Raw genomic sequence first — 16,943 nt, forward strand, 5'->3', positions numbered from 1 at the left:
AGATTATATTTTCTGCTAAATTTACTATACTAAATTGATGATATACAAATGCTTTCTTTCTTAATATTCTGTAATTTGAGTCTTCAGTTGAAGTATCACTGTTTCATTTTACACACAATAACATTAGTAATGGCTACCTCACAATAAGGGCAAAATCAGATTAGAATTTTTTATATATATCCATTTCATTCAAAGCTTATGATTGTAATTATTGCATTAATTGAGATAAAACATTTTCCTTTGTTTCTAGATATAAATGAAATATCAGTGAAAGGTAATTGTGATAATGTACACAATTCTAATAGTGTGTAAAAGTGCACGTGTGTATGGTTGATAATGTATTTATTTTATATACAATAGCTACAAAGGTGTAATTAGCAAACTGATTCACTTTCTTTTAGAAGTTAATGATGCACTAAATATATATATATATATTATGCATTGCTTTTTTCTGGAAGCTTTTAGCTATTTTCTATACCCTTTTCCATATTTTCATTAATGAATGGTACATTTAATATTTTGGTCATCTTATAGGTTAAATAAAGTTATTACTAAGATATCAAATATTTGGATATTTTCAGAGTGACTTTGGTTGTAGATTTGCACGTAGGCCCAATTAAATTCAAGGCTCTTGTCAGATGCGCAAGACATCATAATTTTACCAATTATTTTTTTTTGAAGCCTGTATGATAAACATTTATTGCTGTGATCACACTTTTTCATTATATTGATAAAACATAAAACTGGGCTGGATGTGAATAGTAGATTCTGTGCTTTTAGTTTTACGACTACAGCTTTTTTCACATAGTTTTTAATACTGCTTTTATGTATTGAAAAGCATCACATATTCTTCTGCTTTTTTCAAGCTTTTGGCCATGGATTTTTTTATGAATTCTTCTTATTCATATTTCTAGTAAGGATATTGCAACTTTTTGCTTTGATTGAAAATATAACATCCTTATTTCTGTAATAATCTTTGATTTTATCAGTGTTCATTTTGTTTTCTGTCAAAATTATTTGCCAAAAGTATATTAAAAGCAAAAAAGATTCTTTGAATCTCCACAGTTATATGTGAATTATCTCCCTTGTTTTCATTATCAACATTAAGTTAAGTCTTTATAAATACAGCTATGCACACACATGAATAAAAGTAGATGTAGGGTATATGTCAATGAGACAGCAACCAAACAACAAACATAGCCAAAAGACAGGAGGCTAACTGGAGAAAAGTTGTTACAATTTAAAATCTCAAAATTATTGTAATGAAAATAACAATTTAATCTTTAGATTTAGTTACTGAGCAATGAATATTGGAAGTCAATGCAATTAAATTTCAAAATTATATTTAAAAGTAACTTTATGCAAATTTAAAAATTTGGTGTTCAAGATTTAAAACTGCAATCAATTTTGAAAGAAATTAATAAATAGTAAAGTGTCTGTAATAATTAATAAGTGGCTTAATGAAGTCACCAGGCTAGAAGTATATATAAATGTCCAAATGGATGATACAACAAATATTTGAATTAATTATACCCAGTATTTTACAGACATTGAAGAAGTACATACGAAATTGGTATCATCATTTCAGAAGTCAACTTTAAATTCAAGGTATAGAATCTATAAGGTTTATTTGGAAAACACAAAATATTCTTGAAAAAAACCCAGAAAATTAGATAAAAAAAAAATTTTAAGAGTTGCTGGATGAGAAAATGTTTTCAAAATTTTTAGTATTTTTGGTTTGTATACACCTTAAAGGACAGTTTTATGGTATGCTGTAGTTCCATTGGAAATTAAACACTTTGAAAGCTCCTGTATGATTTTGATATTATATTTTGTTGCTGTTCCAGAGTTAAAAGGTTTAAACTAATAGTTTAAAAGCACTTTCTAGATATACTAAAATTGATTTATTTAAAACTTTACCCAGTTAGATTTGTATTTGAATTGTTTTAAGGAAACCCGTTTTGTGTTTTGATTTTGAAAATTGTCTTTCCATCATAGTTTCAGAATTTTGTGTAATTTACACAATGTCATGTTGTTCACTAACTTGAGTATGAATAGATAAGTTTACTTGAAACTGTACAAAGGTGTTGAATTCAATTTGCAAAAAGGGTAGGTGATATAGACTGGAAAAAAACACTTTTGTTAGATATTTGTTAAAAATATGATAAATATATATGATGTTAGTTTATAAATCTTACCTACAGAAATGCATGATATTCATTACCATATGAAAATATTGTAACTGTTATTATGTTTTGTCTTCACAATTTGCTTAACTGCCTTTATTAAGTGTATGACTCTTCAACTTTTGTAGTATAATGTAGTTGCAAATATAGAAGTTCTGCCAATTTTTCATTAAGCAAATGCGTAAGTTTTGGCCAAATTGAAAAGATCAAAGAGATTAAACACTAGATGAAGGAAAATGCTGCCAAATAAGCATGAAAATGCATGATTCTAGACTTGGAAGACCTGAAATAGATTAGTACTAAGTAATTAAATTAGCTGATTTATATTTAGATGAACTGTACATCGTCATGAAACACTGCTTTGATCCTGTAGTTATATCTTGCATGAATGCATCTTATTTATGAATACTAAAAGAATAACAGTTTTTAGTGTGCATGTTAGTAAACAATTTTACAATGGTTGTACTTTTTTGCATGCAAGGGGAGATAACTTAATTATATTTATTGACAGATTACAAAATCAGATGAATCCGATCTTACAACAGTATGAGCGTGCCGTAGAGACCAATACTGTTAAGGTTTTACCTAAAATAGAATATGCAACATCAGCATTCACACAGGTATATTGTTGTATTATAAAGTGGTAGTTTCAGTCATTTGCTTTTTCATATGTAGTACTGACATGACACAACATGCATGAAAGATTTTCCTCTTTTACTTATGTTCCATCTAAAAAACATTTCCAAAATCAGTGAATGAATGACAAAACCATTCAAAATTCAAGATTTTTGTCAAATTGAAATATGACAATTTGCTGTTTCAGAATCTAATGCATTCTGGGTAATATTTTCAAAAACGTACATCAAAATGTTGTGATTGGTTTTAAATGGTAGATTCAACACAATGCACTGTGGTTTTATATAAAATCCCCAAAATAGATAAATGGAACAACCTCTTCTTTTTCTAACTTGATTATCTTATTGATATGTATTTTCTTTGAATTGATCTAAACTAAATCAGACAGCATTTTATGCTACAAACTGTTACAGAAATATTTCAAAGATGCATTTATATGAATGGTGGAATAAGGGAACTTATCTATCTACGATATAGCTGCATTGCAAACCTATTTGCCTGGCTTTAATGTGATGGTGTACTAACATCTGTCATTTATAAACAAGCGGCATTATAATTGACCAATCATTCATTCATTCATATAGCTTATTCAATAGCACACACTGTATCAACCCTCAATCAATATAATCCCTAAAGCCATATTTAGAGCTCTTGGAACTATATTCTGTATTCTATTTATTACTATCAAAGCAATCATATGTTACAAAAAAAGAATGATTTAACTGAAGGTCATGTCATTATTTTTTTTCAGTTTAGAGCTGTATCTGGCAGAACAATACTTAATTTACTGAGAAATCCACAGCTGTCAGTTATGCAGGTAAAATTGTTTGAAAAGATGACATTTCCTAACTGTGTCAAGGTTTCCATTTGAAGTTTGGTTGCAGTGTAACCTGTCTAAAACCAATACCTGAGTATTCCAACATCCTGCTTTAACCAACACATTTTTTACGGTCCCAAAATATGCTAAAAAAGTCTTGAATATTCTGACAGCTTGCTTAAGGGCATACAATACAGTTACAGGGGAGATAATGACGTTGCTTACATAAATTATTATTTTCGCAACGTCAAACGGTGACTTACCAGCAAAAGGTGCAGTTCTCATCTGATTTTTATCATTCAAACTGATTTAATTTGAAAACGAGTGAGTGGACCCCCATTTTTTAAACCGTCATTTTGTTTCATTTTGCAGGAAGATAATGTGGACCAAATTTAATAAATCCGTAAACAGTGCAATTTTTTTAATTTTGATAAATATACAGCAAAAAATTACATTTTTTTTCTCAATTAATGACCATTTGATAAATATGAGTTAGTTTTGAACAAAAAATGCAGTAATATTCAGATTACTTATAAAATACAGAAATCATTAATTATTTAACAAAAAACAATTTGTGTTTATCTTTTAAAACAAAAAAGTAATGTCGTTCTTTCGAAAAGGAAAATATGGCCACAAATCCGAATTTTGAGCAAATATACAAAATTTCGACCTCATTTAACTCAAATTTATATGCCCTGAACTTCTAAGAGTTTTATATTAAAATTCTGTACTACCCCTCCCAACACTCTAGCGCCATGTGCATGTTGATTTATACTGGTAACATTCCAAAGTTATGTCTTTATTTGATGAACCATGAAGATCATATCTTGGAATTAGTATTTAATCAAAACCAAATGTCTAAGAATATTATGTATCTTCCGCAACGAGTTTTTTGTGATTTGTGAAATAACTGTATTTTCAAAGTGCAACCTATAAAAGTTGTCATTTATGTTGGGTTTATGATTCATCAGATCAAATTTTCATATACTTTGCCAATATGAAGATTTGCAAAAACTTTACAAAAAACTTCACAAAAGTATGGGTCACCAAGTCATGCAAAAGTGCTCATATTCGAAAATATGTTTTCGTAAACATATTTTTGTGAATAAAAGAAAAATGTGAGATAGAATTTTGAAATCAAACATGAGAAGACAAGTTTTATAACCTGCTTTAAGAAAATAAATAGTAAATATGGGGTCATCATACTTGTTTTCTTGCTACAAGTAAAAAAAATCATAATCATTCCTGTGTTAAATTTTTACTCTCTCCCTTTAAATGGTTAAGTTTCATAATAACACAAATATCTGCTGTTTGTTTAAATATTTTGAATAATGCAAATAAACAGTCTCAAATTTTGCAGATTATAAAGGCAAAGAACTAGTTTGATATTGTACTGTTTTTGTATAATCCAAGATGGCGGTATATTGTGAATCTTACTTAATGTTACATTCAAATGATTATGAATATTTAGAATGTATGAAGACCTCCAATTTATTATACCCCCGCTTTAAAAAAGGGGGGTATACTGTTTTACCTCTGTCTGTCCGTCCGCCAGTCCGTCCGTCCATCAGCCGTCCATCAGTCCGTCCGTCAGTCAGTCCGTCCCATGAAACTTTCTTCACATTTTTCTCAGGTACTACAATACAAGGATTTCTGAAATTTGGTTTCAGGGTTTATCTAAGTCAGCTATACTGTGTGATGTGTTTTCAGATTGATCACATGACAACTTCCTGTTTACCGAACACTTGTATGATTTTACACATGATAGCCAAGTTGAAAATTTTCGTCAGGAACTACAATACAAGGATTTCTGAAATTTGGTTTCAGGATTTATATAAGTCAGCTATACTGTGTGATGCGTTTTCAGATTCTTCACTTGACAACTTCCTGTTTACCGAAAAAACTGGTATGATTTTACACATGATAGCCAAGTTGAAAATTTTCGTCACATTTTTCTCAGGAACTACAATACAAGGATTTCTGAAATTTGGTTTCAGGATTTATATTGGTCAGCTATACCGTGTGATGTGTTTTCAGATTCATCACTCGACAACTTCCTGTTTACCGAACACTTGCATATTTTTACACTATTAATATTATCCACTTGCGGCAGGAGTATCATCAGTGAGCAGTAGCTCGCAGTTTCACTTGTTGTTTCAACAATTCAGTCAGAAATGTTCTTTATAGAATTACTGTGACATTTTAATGTTAGTCTTTACATAGAAACTTTGTACCATAATTTATTCAGAACAATAACATTTTCAGATTTTATTTTGCAGTGGTTGGTGTTGATAATTTTTGGGTTGATTGTTGGTGCTATTTACTGGCAGCTAGAGAAGGATTGTGTAACAGGAATCCAGAACAGGTATAGTAGATATCTAGTAACTGCTTCACTCTGTCCATCATTCCATTAGCATGATTAGCTGAAAACTTTTGTTTTGTGCACAATATTTTATTGGTTATTTCAAAAAGACAGAAAAAAATGTTATGATCATTCCTTAAAAGATCAATCAATAGAATTGCATTGATTCAAATATATTCACTTTATTCTGTGCTTTCAAGTATATCTACATACACATATCATTTGCTGTAAAGTATTTGTATATTTTCAATAATTACATTTCATGTATGTTTCAGAAGAATCCACTATGTTGATTGGATAACAATGATTATGCATCATACTAAAACTCCCCTTCATATCCCAATGAAGTTTAATATTCATGATGACACATGCTATCACAAAAAAGTGCATAGGTTTTTTAAAGAAATAAATATTAAAAATGGATTGTTCATTATCTTAGTGAAAAAATGAAATTATAAGTATTGAATGCTTCTTTTAGTACAAAAAAATGTAATTTCATAGCGTTGGAAAAGGGTTCACCATGCCCACTTTTTTTTAATAAAGCACTTCCCCTTTTATACAAAATTTACTTCAGTCAATGCTTTTATACCCCTAAAAGAAGCATTCAATTCTTAAATGAATAATTTAACTTATTTTTCTATCTTCCAGAGTTGGAGCCTTTTTCTTCATTATAATGAATCAAGTATTTGGAAATTTATCGGCAGTAGAATTGTTTATCAAAGAGAGGTCCATATTCATGTATGTAATTTATAACATTGTTAATTTTAGTAGCAGTAGTTTTGACCTAATCTCTTTCCCATTTTTATCTAAAATCTTCTTTCCTTACTGATCTGATATTCATGCAACTATCAGAAACTAGTTTATTGATGTTTGTTATGTAACCTCACTGAACAACAATGTTTTTACACACATTCCATTAGGGAACAAACAAGTATTAAAAAATACAATATATCCCAGGTTTATTACTTTTAACTTTTATCATCCAGTTTAAGCTCAGTATTTCTTTACGACTGAATAAAACCATTCTAACTTAATAGATAACATGGAATGTATCTGATTAAATATAAAAAAATGCACTGCAGCAATACATTTAGAGTGCATTTGTTTCTAACCCGAAATTTTGTCATCGATGACTATCGTTTAGTAAACGTTGAGCTGCTAGAGACAAATACATCGTTTAATAAACTTTATCGACCCCACGTTGTCAGACAGAAATAGATTACAATCACGCACTGTAAACAAACAGGTAAAAGTGCGGGAAATAAATAACCAGGATTTTGTGAAAACAACATGTGCTCGTAATTATTTAAACGACATTTAAAGAAACAAATGTATCGTTTACACGTCTCAACGATAAACATTCAATGACTACGCGACTACTTTGCGTGTACATCCTTTACGTGAACGATGTCAACGTTGACCAAAAATGTAAGAAACAAATTGATTAAAAGACTACGCGCGTAATCTTTTACATCGTTTAGGTTAGAAACAAATGCGCTCTTAGCTTGTTTTACATTTACTTGAAAATATAAAAACTATTTTGGAATGTTATTTTGTAGGCATGAGAATGTGAGTGGATTTTACAGAGTGTCGGCCTACTTTTTCTCCAAGATTATCTGTGATGTGATACCGATGAGACTGATTCCAGTCATCCTGTTTTCAACTGTCACATATTTTATGTTGGGTAAAGTAGAATACTTATTTTAATACTTTCAGTTAAATGTATGTGTTTTTGATTAATTGTGAATTTATTCTATAATTTTGAGCATTAAAGTAGCACAATACAAAGATTTTGTAACTCCAACTCCCCAAGTTATAAAATGCTGTAACTTTCTTAATAATGCTTGAAAATTTATAAAAGTGGTAGTTTTGGATAGCTAACAGATGAATCCTAATGCAATGTTAGTATAATGCAACAATTATGTAACCAATTATAATGTTAACTGTGTCTAAAATATTTTTCACCAAATTTCCACTTTCAAATGAAATTAGCTTCTGCTTAGGTATCCCTAGAGGGTTGATTTTGTTATATATTGTTCCTATGGCCATTATCTACAAAAGGGTGTCTCAGATTTCAGATAGAATGTATAGAACAAATTTTACACCTAATTAAACATTATCTTCTTTTATGTGGTTAGGATGTTTACACTAATTAGAGATTTATGAGAGAATGAAATACCATAGAGACAATCCGAGACACCCTTTTGAAGCCTATGATGTGTTGATTAAGATTTCGTTAAAATTTTCTGTATAGTTAAAGAGATGATAGAGCAAAATTCATTCGAGTGAACTTACCCAGATTTTGCCACTAATTACATAATAATTAATTACATAATGATTGCATAATAAAAATATTGCATTCATTTAAAAGATTAATCTTTTATCTATCTATATATTTAAAAAATTAATTAAACGATTCATACAAATAAAGCTATCAAAACTTCAGATGCTTTCATTTGATGATGCTTCAAATGTTCTGTCACAATTTTTGCATTAAAAAAACATCACAAAAATATTTGTACTTACTGTATAGCATTTTTCAATAATTTGTATAATTTCAATCTTATTTTTCAGGTTTACGACTAGCAGTAGAGAACTTTTTCCTGTATGTCCTGTCATTGTTTTTAGTAGCCATGTCCGCGTCAGGAATCGCTTTCTTCTTCAGTGCTACTGTGTCAATATTTGCCGTTGCTAACTTGTGTATTGCTCTCACATATGTCTTTATGATGGTAAGCTTTCACATTTACATTTTTTGTTGTCACTGTTTAATTTGATTGTCAAAAAGGGTAAATTGCTCTTTAGGTGAATATAGAAAAGAAGATGTGGTATGATTGCCAATGAGACATCTCTCCACTAGAGACAGCTTCTCTAAGAAACTATCATTATAGTGAAGGTAATCAAAGTTTCAAGTACAAAGTATTGATAATTGACACATTGTTATGATATTAGACAAATTAACATTTACTTTCACAATACAATGTATGTTTATCCTCTTCATTTAAGAGATGCAGAAGATATCAAAGAGACATGCAAACTTATAAGTCAAAAACAAACTGACAATGCCATGGCAAAAAAAGAAAACACTGGTACACAAAACAAAACCTAGAAAACAAACTCCAACAAAAACTCATGGTGAATTTATGTGCTGCAAAATTTGTAAAAATATTATTTGCCACATACATGTATTTCATGCTTACTTTTTCACACTGGTTGTGATTTGTTTTTCTTCTTTATTTTTCTCACCATTACCCCATATTATATGTTTTTCTCTTGAAATATGTTGTTCAAGTACAACACATCTTCTTCTATTGTTTGCCTCAGTTTTGAGTAGTTTACACAAAATAATCCATGTACATCTTCTTTCTGCTTGCTTTGAGATGTTTTACACATACATTTATACTCTCCTTTATTTTTGAGTGGTGAGGGGTTTTACACGTACTAATTACTGAACTTCTGTTTCCTTCTCAGGTATTCAGTGGTCTACTGGTAAATGTATCCTCGGTTCCATCATGGTTACGATGGCTGAAATGGGCAAGCTTATTTAGATATGGTTTAAATGTAAGTATTGTTTATGTAGTATTTTTTAGTTTTACTTAATAGAATAAACAACATCTAGGTTGAATAAGGTATATTTAAATGGTCTTTTCATGCCTCAATTCGGCTGTCTTAAACTTGCAATGAAGTGAGACTTTGGTCCTTGTTAAAGGTTCACTGTGACTGAGAAATGAAAAACAAAATTAAAAGTGCTGTTCCTTTGTGTCATGATTGGATACCTCATATCCTTTCTTTTTATTGTAAAATTATTTTCGAATCAGCTCTCGTCAAGATATATCCTTTTTGTGCTTATGCGGCATAAAGAAAACAACAATCAATCCTTTCTTTTTCTAAGCAACCTAAGATTGCATATCTTTTTGTGTAAATTGATTTAAATGAGTACAGGAGATACTGGATAAAACTAGCTATACTCAACAGACTTTTCATATTAGATAAACTTAGTTGACAACAATAGTGTTAGATATAGGATCATGTTAACTTGCAAGAAATTGGTTCAAGTTATCATCCCAAAAAATGGTCATTCTAACCGTATACAGCAATCAAAATTTATTGTCTAAGAATGAATCAATCAACATTAACAATGTCATCAAATAATCTGCTCTTACTATGATGTACTATCATAAGCATTATCCAACGAATAATAATATACTGTAAACCAACTTATTTTCGCGGATACTTTATATCGTGTTTAACCCTTTCTTGACCACTTCACAGCTGTTTAATTTTGAGATTTTCTAATTTACTTTATGAAGTTTAATAAGGATAGATCCAAGGTTTACAAATTCACGACTATTTATATTCGTGTTATTTTTCTTCCCGCGAAAGTCATGAGAATAAATCGCTTGCGAAATTAAGTTGATTTACAGTATCCACAGTATGCAAAATCTAAAATGAAAGCACTCCACTCGTTCTTAGAACTAATATACTGATAGAGAAAGATAAAAATTGGTTTGTCAATCTTGATATATAAGATTTGTGTGATTTATTTTGAGAATTTTAACGTCTATTTAATGTATTATAGGCATTAGATATAAATGAGCTGAAAGACATGACCTTTACCAATGGCACAGCTACATGGTAAGATACTAAGAACTAAGTTATAGGTGTTACCAACATGAAAAATGGCACCATGCTTCAGTTTGAAAGATCTTCATCAAGTGATATATTGTAATCAGAAACAAAACTTTTAGTCACCTGACAAAGTTAATCATGCTTTTACAAAATGTAACAGATCAGAATGATTTCTAAAAAAATAATTACACACAGGCTTCTCCATACATGTTATATAATTGATATTATTTTCTGAAAGCTTACAATTATTTTTCTATATGAAAGAACGAGGTACAATTTGGATATAATAATAAGAAGCTTTGGTATGATTGGCAATGCAACAATTTTTCACAAAAGACCAAATGATGTGGTCTTTAGCTATATAAAAAATCTATACCACATAGCAAGCTATAAAAGACCCTGAAATGACAAATGTAAATAAGAAAAGGAGAAAACTAACAGCGTGATTTATATACAAAACAATAAATGAGAAATACAACAACAACCAGTATCATAGGCTTCATACTGTGGGCAGAAGCATACATACACAAAGTAAAAACATAAGTGCTTCTTGTCAAATCAAAAGGAATGCCTTTCATTAAAATGAAACACAAGGTTTATGTCCACAAAGGAAGGTTGGATTGATTTTGGGAGTTTTGGTCCCAACGAATTAGGGGCCAAAATTTAACTTTGTTTGATTTCATCAAAAAAATAATTATTGAGGTTCTTTGATATGCCAAATCTAACCGTGTATTCAGATTCTTAATTTTTGGTCCTGTTTTCAAATTGGTCTACATTAAGGTCCAAAGGGTCCAAAATTAAACTTAGCTTTATTTTAACTAAAATTGCATTCTTAGGGTTCTTTGATATGCTGAATTTTAAACATGTACTTCGATTTTTTATTATGGGCCCAGTTTTCAAGTCCAAGGTCCAAATCGGAGTCCAAAATATATATATTTAGTATTGTGCAATAGTAAGAAATTTTCAATTGCACAGTATTCTGCAATAGCAAAAAAATCTTCAATTGCACAGTATTGTACAATAGCAAAAAAATTTCAATTGCACAGTATTGCGCAATAGCAAGAAATCTTCAATTGCACAGTATTGTGCAATAGGAAGAAATCTTCAATTGCACAGTATTGCGCTATAGCAAGAAATATCTAATTGCACAATATTGTGTAATAGCAAGAAATTTTCAATTGCACAGTTATGCACAATAGCAAGAAATATTCATTTGCACAGTATTGTGTAATAGCAAGAAATCTTCAATTGCACAGTATTGTGCAATAGCCAGAAATCTTCAATTGCACAGTATTGCGCAATAGCAAGAAATATCTAATTGCACAATATTGCGCAATAGCAAGACATTTTCAATTGCACAGATTTACGCAATAACAAGAAATATAAATTTGCAGAGTATTGTCCTGCTTTTAAATTGGTCTACATTAAGGTCCAAAGGGTCAAAAATTAAATTTTGTTTGATTTCAACAAAAATTGAATATATGTATTTAGATTTTGGATATTGGACCAAAATAGGTAAATGTCCAATTTAAAAATTTTAAGTTTTTAAGTTTAAGTTCTTAGACCACATTCATTCTGTGTCAGAAACCTATGTTGTGTCAACTATTCAATCACAATCCAAATTCAGAGCTGTATCAAGCTTAAATGTTGTGTCCATACTTGCCCCAACTGTTCAGGGTTCGACATCTGAGGTTGTATAAAGCTGCGCCCTGCAGAGCATCTGGTTAGAATCTACGATGTGTAAAAATGATAAAATTGTGCACAGACGATTTTAAATGTTCATAATATATAGGCATTGGTTCAAGAATTAGATAAACATTTTTTTTTACCAGCCACTTTTAAATGTTAATTTCATCTTTGTCCATTTACTGTTAATGGTAAAACTTCATGTCTGCCAAAATTTATTTATACCCCACCCAACGAGTTGCGGAGGGTATAATGTTTTTGACCAGTGTCCATCCGTCCGTCAGTCTGTCTGTCCGTCAGTCTGTCCGTCCGTCAGTCATGTTTCTTGTCATCGCAACTCCTCTCAAACCACACAATATATATAATTTTTTCTAGGAGTTACGCCCCTTTGAACTTATTTACTTTAATGTACTACTGCAACAGTTTGTCATCGCAACTCCTCTCAAACCACACAACAGAATTTCACGAAATCTTTTCAGATAATAAGGACATACTATGTAGTTGTGCATATCAACGGGAAATTGCAATTCAATTTTTTTTCTAGGAGTTACGCCCCTTTGAACTTATTTACTTTAATGTACTACTGCAACAGTTTGTCATCGCAACTCCTCTCAAACCACACAACAGAATTTCACGAAACCTTTTCAGATAATAAGGACATACTATGTAGTTGTGCATATCGACGGGAAATTGCAATTCAATTTTTTTCTAAGAGTTACCCCACTTTGAACTTATTTACTTTAATGTACTACTGCAACAGTTTGTCATCTCAACTCCTCTAAAACTACTCAACAGAGTTTCATGAAATTACAATTAAAAATTTTTTTTCTTACACTTATTTAATTTCTCCAATGACAATGTGGGGACGTGGGGTATGTGAGCGTGCTCATTCGTGTATCATTCTCTTGAAGATTTTTTACTTGTTTAAATTTAGAAGCATACATTTTAAATCTTTTATACATCGTCTGGGCTTGCTCATACCTTTTCTTAGCATCAATTATGAACTAATGCCACAAAATTGTTGACGTTATCCAATCAAAATAAACAATATAAACAATTTAACCTTAGAATATCCATTCATTTGATTATATTTCTGTTTGTAGCTCAGCGGCTGGTAATGATTACCTAATTGATCAGGATATTCCTTATCAAACAAGCTGGGATTTCTGGCAAAATATTGTAGCACTAGGAGCCATGTCAGTGATCTCAATGGCTGGTACATACATTCAGTTAAGAAGAATGAAAAAATTAAGATAGAGATCTTATATCACAGAAAATATGACAGATTTTTGCAAGGACCAAATCCATGTGTTTCTTTGTGAAAACAGAGTTGTGACCCTTTATTATTAGTGTTAGAGTTTAGCTATCAAGGAACTTACGATTATTTTCAGATCTTTTTTATTTTTGGCTAGTTAGCTGGGAAAAAAAGAATAATTTGATTTGATTGTGTTTTTAGAAATGTTGAACATCTTTGTATTCAGTTCTAACAAATTAACAAACTATGTATAGATAATACATTGTAATAATGTATATATGTAATTATTGGTTATTGGTTTTATAAATGTATAGTAGTTAGGTTAAACATATAAAGTTTTATTTTTAACTTGACCTAACGAAAGGTACATATACTGGAAAATTATATTTGAATCTGCCTTAGGTTTAAAATTGAAATTTCTAGTTCTTCAATAAGTTAATTTAAGTAGGTAGAGGCTTTAATGGATAACTTTATTAGCCTGTTTAGCTAAAAATTGACCTTTCCAGCTTAGCTTATAAAAGTGAATTCCATCCACCTAGCACAAATTAGTAATTTATAATATTTCTTTAGATATATATTCATATGATAAATGTAGGTCAGTAGATATTATTAATCTTGCCATAGTGATACATTAATAAATATTGTAAAAATTATAAAATATACTAAGGTAATAGCGTTAACAAATACATACCTCATCAGTTCTCATATTCAAACTTAAAGAATCAGTTTTTAAGATTCTCCCTAATCAAACAATGATTTACAATTGTTATGTTTGTTTTATTTACAATTGTCCTTTTTTTAAGCCACAAAATATTATACATTTAAAACCTTTCTTTCTACTGCTACATGACATTGCCTCTAAATATCCATAGTGAAAATTAGTTTGTCGATTTGACACTACATGAAAGCAGAAGGTAGAGGGCTTTAGTGCAGCTATGAAATATTTCAAATGTTGATAAAGCCATCTATTTATTACATGTTTATCCCACTGCAAAATGTTTTGTAGGGTATAACTTTTTTGACCCTTCCACCATCTTGTTATTATCACTTGCAACAAAGAATTTCCTGAAACCTTTTTGTTCATTAGGACATACTATGTAGATGTGCATATTAACAGGAATTAATCATTCAACTTTTTTCATAGGAGATATGCCCTTTGAACTTAAAATGTTGGCCTTTTTATAGTAGTGCAAACGATTTTCATCAAAACCTCTCTGAAACCTCACAATAGAATATCATTAAACATTGTAGTTGATCAGCACATACTATATAAATGTGCATATTGACAGGAAATTATGATTCATCTTTTTTCTAGGAGTTATGCCCTTTGAACTTTGGCCTTGTTTTACTACTGGCAGTATGGTAGATATGCACATTCACAAGACATTTTTATCAGTTGACTTTTGTACAAGTCTTAAAAACTTATAACTCTATAGTGTTTGCCTAGTGACAATGTGGGACCATAGGTTATGCGAGTTTACTTTCAAAGGTTCTTTAATTTATCTCTGTTAAAATGTACCTCAGTAGTTGTAACTGTATCATTGTCTCAATGCATCTTACTTTCAATTAAGATTTTCCCCAAGTACATGTATTCAGTGGCGGATCCAGAAATTTTCATAAGTTGGGGCCCACTGACTGACCTAAGAGGGGGCCCGCTCCAGTCACGCTTCAGTGATTCTCTTTATAAGCAACCAAATTTTTTCCCCAAAAAGGGGGCCAGGGTCCGCCTCTGGTATTCTATATTGATTTCAGGAATAGTTGACTGAAGGTGTAGATTATAATTAACAAATGCATTATAAAATTGTGTGAGACTTAAAATAATTGTGAATGATTAATAATTGAACATCTACAATCTGAGACAAAACTGTGGCAATTTGAAACAATCAGTCAATTAAATCAGAAATATGACAATCAAAATCAGTAGTCTTGCCAATCATTGATGTGTTCAAAGGTTAGCATTTCATTTTCTATAATTTATTGATTTCTAGTTTTATGACCAAATTTGCATAATTATTTAAAAGCTGTGATTTTTATTAATGTTTTTTTATACATAAATATTCATTTTATTCATTTTTGTCTCCTGTGACGAGGAAAGTCCAGGAAAAGTGAGTAATAGTGATTGCGATGGCAATGATGATGAAGGTGGTGTCAACAATTGTTAAGTTATCTACTTAATTAAGTTGGTTTGATAGAAAGTATTTGTGATAGATCATTGATGTTAAGCAACCAACAATCAATCAATGAAAGATAGATCATAAAGTTACATAAATGTATGTATATTTCAGTTTTTAAACCATTTTCAGGCCCTGTCAACTAGTTCATTTTTAGTAACCAAATAGTTGTTACTGTCCATCAGATTGTCTTTTTCTGAATTTTATGAAGACAGGCAGAACATATCTATGTGTCAACAGTCTACTTAATACTAGTGCCAAATTAAATAATAGTGAAAAAGTCCCATGACAAGTTTTATCTTGTTTCGTATCATTGTGTCTCAAAGCTAGTTCTGAGGAAAGTTCAGTACATTGTATTGGTATATAAAATATAAAGAAATAAAATCACATTCGTTCATGTTAAGATTGATTGCTATCCTATTTAAACAAATCATGGTCACAAAAAAAGTCAACTTGTAATATTCTGTACTGTTGCAAACTTTCATAAATGATTTATTTTGACTTATTTCATGAACAAGAACAAAGAAAAACAAAAACAAAAATGAATGGTTCATTAAAATTAGTAAAATGCATATGAGAGGACTCTTAGCTGGCAAAAAATGCAATTTTTAGATTTACAATCTATTTACATTGTCAATTGAATATGTTGTTTCTTTTTCTTTGTTCATAGTTTTCAACTGATTATTAAGTTTTATATAATTTCACTTTATGAACGTTGTCATCAAAAGCATACAGCCAGATTTAAGAGGAGCCAAACATAATTTTACATGCTATATCTGTTCTTTTTATTAATTATATATCTTATATACAAATATTGTCCTAATTTTGTCTTGTGTACCCTGTTTATACCATCAAACTTACCTTGTATTTTGATTTTTACAGTTATTTCGTTGATTAAAATTGATATATACATGATTTCTTATATAATTAATGACATGCCGTAAGAATTTTACATAGACAGAATTCTAGGTCATAGCCAATGTCATGTGTTTGTCTATACTTTTGTCTCACGTTTAAATAATAGCATTCATTTCATAGACCTCTGTACATTAAAAACTAAAATCACAATGACCACCTAAAATCAACTGTTTGACAGCTTCCTTGTAAATAAGTGCTTAATTATAAGTGCATGACAACTCAGACCAAAGACAAGTCAAACCAAGACAAATTAAACAAATCTTAAGACAACTTGAACCAACGGACT

General features: G+C 30.2%; 1 protein-coding gene across 2 annotated transcripts in view; it reads left to right on the forward strand.

The window, feature by feature from the left end:
- Positions 1 to 16,654, forward strand: part of LOC134725944 (broad substrate specificity ATP-binding cassette transporter ABCG2-like) — a 29,915-nt gene extending 13,261 nt beyond the window's left edge. The window contains exons 8-18 of one of the 2 annotated variants that reach the window (XM_063590257.1): positions 251 to 274; positions 1,548 to 1,608; positions 2,698 to 2,806; positions 3,574 to 3,639; positions 5,919 to 6,004; positions 6,650 to 6,739; positions 7,561 to 7,685; positions 8,576 to 8,730; positions 9,470 to 9,559; positions 10,578 to 10,633; positions 13,417 to 16,654. In XM_063590257.1, the coding sequence (XP_063446327.1) occupies positions 251 to 274; positions 1,548 to 1,608; positions 2,698 to 2,806; positions 3,574 to 3,639; positions 5,919 to 6,004; positions 6,650 to 6,739; positions 7,561 to 7,685; positions 8,576 to 8,730; positions 9,470 to 9,559; positions 10,578 to 10,633; positions 13,417 to 13,570 (1,016 nt within the window). In that variant the 3' untranslated portion in view covers positions 13,571 to 16,654. The remainder of the gene's footprint in view (positions 1 to 250; positions 275 to 1,547; positions 1,609 to 2,697; positions 2,807 to 3,573; positions 3,640 to 5,918; positions 6,005 to 6,649; positions 6,740 to 7,560; positions 7,686 to 8,575; positions 8,731 to 9,469; positions 9,560 to 10,577; positions 10,634 to 13,416) is intronic. The other variant, XM_063590258.1, reaches the window with a different exon arrangement.
- Positions 16,655 to 16,943: the final 289 nt, after the last annotated feature.

Source organism: Mytilus trossulus, chromosome 7 (genome assembly GCF_036588685.1).
Source record: "Mytilus trossulus isolate FHL-02 chromosome 7, PNRI_Mtr1.1.1.hap1, whole genome shotgun sequence".
NCBI lineage: Eukaryota > Metazoa > Mollusca > Bivalvia > Mytilida > Mytilidae > Mytilus > Mytilus trossulus.